Source organism: Pseudophryne corroboree, chromosome 3 (genome assembly GCF_028390025.1).
Source record: "Pseudophryne corroboree isolate aPseCor3 chromosome 3, aPseCor3.hap2, whole genome shotgun sequence".
Lineage (NCBI taxonomy): Eukaryota > Metazoa > Chordata > Amphibia > Anura > Myobatrachidae > Pseudophryne > Pseudophryne corroboree.
The window spans coordinates 292,696,558-292,703,788 of record NC_086446.1 but is presented as its reverse complement, the minus strand read 5'-3'; the positions used below and the strand labels follow the sequence as shown (position 1 = coordinate 292,703,788).

Genomic DNA, 7,231 nt, shown 5'->3' with positions numbered 1-7,231 from the left:
CCAGACTTACTCTGCCTGTGCGATCATTTCAGTGCTTATCGTTCCTGGTTGACGTCACAAACACACCCAGCGTTCGCCCAGGCACTCCCACCGTTTCCCCGGCCACTCCTGCGTTTTTTCCGGAAACGGTAGCGTTTTCAGCCACACGCCCCTGAAACGCCGTGTTTCCGCCCAGTAACACCCATTTCCTGTCAATCACATTACGATCGCCGGAGCGAAGAAAAAGCCGTGAGTAAAAATACTATCTTCATAGTAAAGTTACTTGGCGCAGTCGCAGTGCGAACATTGCGCATGCGTACTAAGCGGATTTTCACTGCGATGCGATGAAAAATACCGAGCGAACAACTCGGAATGAGGGCCTCTGTCTCTGAATTTGAAGAGGATTCTTCAGTTTGCTGACACTTTATTTAGCTCTAGTAGCCCTGACTAAAGTAATAGTAATCCTCAATCAGTAATAGGTATCACTAAAGTGATCCTATGTGCAGTTTACCAATGGTGGCAAAACTGCACTTACATAGAATGGGACCTACGGTTGCAGCGTAGATATGCGAACGCCTCTGCCTAACTGACAGCAGAGGCTTTCGCGAGGAGGGACGGGTCGGTTAGCATTCGGAAAAATGGGGGCGTACCGCCCCCGTTTTCCGGGAGTGGCGAGGCCAAGGACTGCTTTGCGAGACGCAGTTTTCTTGGGCCTGCAAGCCGTACTGAGACGGCAACCTGCCGTCGCAGATGAACATCACAGTATGCACCTTCTCCTGCATTTGCATTGCTAAGGCCTGCAAATGGAAAGCTGCTGCATTTGCAATCCTTAATGAATCAGACCATGTATTCGGTGCAGTGAGTTGTGATTGCTGACAACTTAACTTAAAAGGTTTGTCCACCCATGTCCTCTGTACAGCGGAGAGGAAGGAAACCCAATAACATGAAACAGAGAGCCACGTTGTACTGGCGGGCTCAGTCTGTTTACAGCTCAAACTACAAGAGCTATGGACAGCAGGCACTGTGCTGATGTTCAGGTGTCACTGCACCAAATGGCCATTCTGTACAGTCTAGCTCCAAGTATAATCCCCCCAAACCTCCCCCCACCCCCCTTGTTTTGCCATAACCATTTAAAGACAAACCATTAAAGACAGATGACAGATCAACATCAGTGACTGGGAGACACTAGGAGATTTTATTTCATGAGAACATGGTCCTACTGGCACGAGCCTCCTACAGTATGCATCCATCGATCAGCCACTGCCGTGTTCCAGCTTCACCTTTACTTCAGTCTCCCAACAAAACAGCAGCTTCATTCTGCTGTAACATGGCAATTGGTTGGCTATGTAAGGGCCCGATTCAGACCTGATCGCTCCTCTGCGAATTTGCAGAGGTTTGCAATCACATAGTCGCCGCCCAGACAGAGTGAATACCCGCCCCGTGTAAGTCTGGGTACACCTTGTGAAAAGCTCTGGGTATGCCGGTCAGCTGCAAATCCGTTCGCACCTCACTCACCATCAAATGTTTTTACCAGTCTATGCGTAGCCCAGGACTTACTCCTACAGTGCGATAGCAACAAGCTGTTCGGGTCCGGAGCTGACGTCAGACACTCTCCCTGAAAACGCTTGGGGAAGTCTGCATTTTTCCTGACACTCCCAGAAAATTGCCAGACACCACCCCTAAACGTTCGCTTCCTGTCAACTTGCATATGCCTAGTGATTGCAGTTTGGCCTTGCGCGTGTGCATTACGATCTGTACGCATGCGCAGTCGATCAATAATCGGCACCCTTGTGAAATCCCAACAACAGCAATAAGGTCTGGATCGGGCCCTAAAGCCACACAAAAATATTTACAGTGTAATTTAAGAGTCATAAAGCACCGAAAGCACAGGTTTTACCACAACATTAAATGGGCAAGTTCATTAATACTATTCTATTTGTGAAAGTGCCGATGATATTGTCTATTCCAGTAGCGAGTGTGCTGGCGTAGGCTGCATATATCTCTTCACAAGCTGCAACATGTCTATTTGTAAATCAATCTTTTTCTCCTCCGGGACTTTCTTTAGGTATGGAAGCAAGGACTGGACGAAAATATAATCCTCATCTTTCTCATTATCGTTCTTTTTCTTTAGAGAGTCAACCATCCCTATTATTTGGGTTTCAAAATCACCCAAGCTCCCTGCACCCGCTTTGTTCCGCTTGCATTTTGGAGCCTCCGTTATCTGAGCAATGCGTTCAGGTAGTGGACTAGGAGGTGGCTCAGAATCGCTGCCTTCAGACTTAATGCTTTCCTGTGTGTCTGAAAGTTTCCCAGATGTACTAAAATTAAGAAAAATAATCTAATTAGACACAATGGTTTTTTGAAGTGTGTTTACATGTACACACAAATAATCAGCAGAAGTTACTTACGATCTGCGCATCAGGGTGGGTTCCAGGAATGTCAGCTGGTCGTAGAACATATATCGTTTTCTTTTTGAAGGGGATGATCCACCCCTTGATTCTTTCTTCTGTAGGTGTAATTCCCTTCGGAAGCAGTCCTTTAGTGACCTCCACCGCGTTTGGATTTCCTTAACTGTTAAAAAGAATTTAGCTGTTAATATCAAAAGAGCAAAAAGACAAAAAAAAAAAAGGCACAATATAATATTGTACAAACTGCACAATTACCAAGTTCCAGGCCCAATCCAAGTTTTTTTTTTTTTTTTAGATTGCTCCTAGGAGCTCCAGTTTATAAACTGAGCCAAGATCCCTGCACCCACTGTTGCCCAGTAAATAATGCAGTCTCTTTTTAAGACCGTTATATACTGGAAAATGGCGGCTCCACTGCCCCCCTTCCCCCCAATTCCACCACTCACACTACACCCACATCACCCTACTGCTTTCCCCAGGAAATTATGAATTATGAGACCCTGAGAATTGAAATGTAGTGCTGATCATGACACTAGATAAATTCAAATATAGGCCTGCTACAGCTCAGTGGCCAGTATTACTCATGCAGGCACATCCAGTCCTATTCAGTCCAGCTCCTCCAGCAATGCAAACTGTGAACAGATGGGCACTTCCAGCATGGAGAGATTACTAGGATAAACCCATGGAACCTCCAGACAGTGGACAAATCCAGCAAGGGTTTCAGTGCTCTGGTCCCCAACTTCAAAGCCGTGAAAGAATAAAATGGTGTCAGTGTGGCACTGGCGAGTGTTCCGGATGTGCAGATGCATGCTGAGTTGCAGTCTGTTCCTCCAATTCCAGTTGTAATGGTCACCTCTGGCACCGTGATGCTACTGTACATCGCTTGTTTACTCCTGGAAATTGTACTGCAGAGTACTATGCAAAACTAATAACTGATGATAACATTTGCATTTTTACTTTGTGGATCTTACATGAAATTCAGTCATTGAGCCTTACATAGTATATTTGACCATACACACATACAAGGAACACTGGCCCCGAACATTCAAACTTTTGCTGCATGTAAACTTATTTTACTTCTCCATAGCCTTCTATAGATAGGTGCAAACGTATTGCACTGGCACCAGTGTTTGTAATATATGTTGACTATTCAACAATGAAAGCAAATACACACAAAATACACCCGTCTCTCAAAGCTGACACTTTTCCACAGATATGGCAGCAGGATTGAAAACGGCAATATTATTACCTACGAAACACTCCTGGTTTTATTTCCCGCAGCCGGATCTGCCTCAAAGTGGCGGCTTTGCTTACTAAATGTACCCCATATACAGTAGGTAGAGATGCAGTGCCGTACGCCATGCCAATGTGCACGTTGTTGAGTGATTCTTTGTAACTGCACATGTGCAAAAATGTCTGAAAACTGGTTCGGCGCATGCAATACACAGTGTGTGCACACAGGTGCTGCTGCTATCAGGGCAGACAGTATCAGAAATGCTGCAGGAAAAGTGATGGGCATTCCTGGGCAGTGGCTAGAAATGGACTGTGGGCGCATTATGGGAGGGTCGCAGGCATGTGAATTCAAGCAGCTGTATTCACAGCCACAGGCCTAGAAGTCTATGATCAGATGGAGAAAATACCATGGGCCTGGTGCAATTTCCAGTGGTGGCATATAAAGACACACCAATCGGTATTACAGCATGCATATAGCTAAAAGTGGGTGTCTCAGTCCTTGCACATTTAGCCAAACGAATATATTATTTGCATAATCTCACAGGCCGCCAACAGGCGCTGCTGCGTGCGACTGAGAATCAGTATTATTGTCCTTTACATGCATTAGTATCTCTGTGTTGTGTCTCTTTTAAACTAAAATCTTTGTGTCTTACAAAGATGGCGTAAGAATACACAAGCACTAGATCACCACCACACAGTGCATGTTTTCCAGGTCTCCTCACAGAATCACAAGTGAAATAATTAGCTCCACCTGTGGGTCTTTTAAAACATATCAGTGAGTAATGACTACACCTGTGCACCTGCCGGGTGACCTGAAAAACCTGATCTGTTTGGGGTCCTGAGGACCGAGTTTGGGAACCACTGTAATAGATACACCCAACTGAACAACCCACTGAGTGAGTATAGGGTTTCTAAAGTATACCAAACTTTTTTCTGTCCTTGTTTTTTTTTAACATATCGGCAACTGAACGTTTCTTTTTTCTATATGATGAAATGTCATGAGGTCCATGAAAAGACTGGCTTGGTAGCTGATATCTGGCCAATGCTTAAAGGTGTACACCCAGCTATTACTGTAACTCATATCATGGCAGGTTTGGTTGGCTTATGTTAGGAAAGCAATCTTTTGTATCAGCAATGTCTCCTCAGCATGGATGCGAATGACCAAATCTAAAAGTTGTGGACATTTGGTGCGAGGATTGGGATGCAGTCAATATACTGGCTGTCGGGATCCCGGCGTTCAGGAGACCGACGGCAGAATCCCGATAGCCGGTGAGATACCAACGTCCAGAATCCCGACACACCCTTGGTGTTCTCACTCAGTTGGTGGGTCCACGCCACCGACCGATTTGGAATATAACCTATGGCGAACAAAGAATTCTGGCAGATGGGATGACGCTGTCGGTATAGTGACAGTCGGCATTCTGTCTGACGGGATTTCATATGTATCTCGCTCAGATGATGTCTGATACAGCCATTGTCCAACTGCATATACCTTGCATCCCATCTAATACCCAGTGCTCTGCGTACAGTGACATCAGTGTACAGTGATTTGTGGCCAATAAGGTTTGAAAAAACTAGAAAATTAGCAGCATCCTAAAGCTGGGTACACACTAAACAATAAGTCTACCGCTCTGGCAGATTGGGACGACATATTGGGTACATCGTCTAGTGTGTACCCACTATGTCGCTGACGATGCGTGCTCCTGCACGATGTCAGTGACCTCCTCCGTCAGCCCTGCAAGCAGGGCCTATGGAATACATTGCTAGCGAGGGACATGCTGCCGTATGCAACATGACCCCTGCCGTCGCTCCCGGCATCAGCATGTATGTATGCACTTGCCGATGCTGGGTCCCGTCGCCCATGATATCGCTGGGTACACACATCGTGTAGTGTGTACCCAGCTAAAGGGTTATCTGCTTCCAGAGAGTAAAACACTTACAACAGACCTGGATTCCTCCTGATATCAGGAAGGGAGGGGATATGAAATGATCATTCTTATATGTATATATATATATATATATATATATATACACACATACAACTCTTAGATGATGAGATCATTTGGGCAGGGCCATCTTTACCTTTTGTTCCATGTCATTGTATGTTGTTTGTTTGGGTCATGAGTCTCTCCATGTACAGCGCTGCGAAATACGTCAGCACTTTGTAAACAAAAGAAAATAATAAATGAAAACATTTTTCAATTTACTTGAAACAAGCTACCAAAAATCTCTAGCTTTCATGGGGGGGTCATTCCGAGTTGATCGCTAGCTGCCGTTGTTCGCAGCGCAGCGATCAGGCTAAAAATCTGCATTTCTGCGCATGCATATGCTCTGCAATGCGCACGCGCAATGTACGGGTGCAAAGTCCTTTGTGGTTTTGCACAGGTTCTAGTGAAGCTTTCAGTCGCACGGCAGAACGCAGGAAGATTGACATAAACTGGGCGTTTCTGGGTGGCAACCGACCGTTTCAAGGAGTGCTTAGAAAAATGCAGGCGTGTCGGGGAAAACACAGGTGTGGCTGGGCGAACCTCCGTCATTAGAATCAACGCACATGAAGAGTAACTACAGGGCTGGTCTCGTTTTGCACAAAATGATTTTGCAGGCGCTCTGCTGCACAGGCGTTTGCACTTCTGCAAAGCAAAAATACACTCCCCGGTGGGCGGCGACAATGCGTTTGCACGGCTGCTAAAAGTAGCTAGCGAGCGATCAACTCGGAATGACACCCATGGTTAAGACAAAAACAAAAAGCAAACTTTAACTATGTCTATTATTTCTTATTCAAATCATCTCATCAATGGGACAATAAATACTAAAAACTGTAGTTCTCATACAGTATATGTTTTACTCAGCTCTAAGCAAACGCTCCAGTTGAAAATGTTACTATAAACTAATTGCTCTTACTAGGGTGCCAAAAATATTTTAGAATGAAGGGGATGGTCTTAAAAAATCGGAACCAGGCAAATGTTTCTATGCATTTTTATAGGCCTTTTCTAATAACTAGCAGAAGTTTACAGACCGCTCACTCCCATCAACCACATCATAAATCTTCTCTACTCCGATCTAGACCCCAATCATACTCGTCATGTGACTCCCCTATCTCCACTCAAGGTCTTTCTGTATGCTCCCCAACATAGTGGTCTGAGAAGAACAGATTTGAGCACGAGTACAAAGCAATGCATGGAGGAAAATCACACGCCCTGATTTGTGCAAGACTCCCAGTGTGTTAGGTGACATGGCCCAAATTTAATGCAACATAACAACCTGGAACCAGTGGTTTGTTGAGCCCTGGCTCTTAAGTTAAATAATTGTCCAGTTAGTGGGCTGTCTATGTTCAAACTTAGATAGGCTTTGTGCTGTCCATGCACACAGTGTTATAGCTGAATGTAGCCCAAAACGGAATGCAATCAATTTGCCAGCTGTGGGGATCCCGGCCGTCAGGATACCGACGCTGGTATACCGGCGCACAGGGACTATTCTCAGTCGTGTGTGTCCACGACACCCATAGAGTGAGAATAGAACCTGTGGCAAGCCCGCAAGGGGACTCTTTGCTCTCTCCCCGCTGCTGGCATTCTGGCGAGTGGGATGCCGCTGTCGGGATCTTGACAGCCAGCATC

At 45.6% G+C, this 7,231-nt stretch overlaps 1 protein-coding gene across 3 annotated transcripts in view; it reads right to left on the bottom strand.

Annotated features, from left to right (window-relative positions):
- Positions 1-1,151: 1,151 nt before the first annotated feature.
- Positions 1,152-7,231, bottom strand: part of LOC135055350 (uncharacterized) — a 29,903-nt gene continuing 23,823 nt past the window's right edge. For all 3 annotated transcript variants that reach the window (XM_063959306.1, XM_063959307.1, XM_063959308.1), the window contains exons 3-4: positions 2,388-2,550; positions 1,152-2,297 (exon numbers count right to left, since the gene is read on the bottom strand). In XM_063959306.1, coding sequence (XP_063815376.1) covers positions 1,940-2,297; positions 2,388-2,550 — 521 coding nt within the window. In that variant the 3' untranslated portion in view covers positions 1,152-1,939. The remainder of the gene's footprint in view (positions 2,298-2,387; positions 2,551-7,231) is intronic.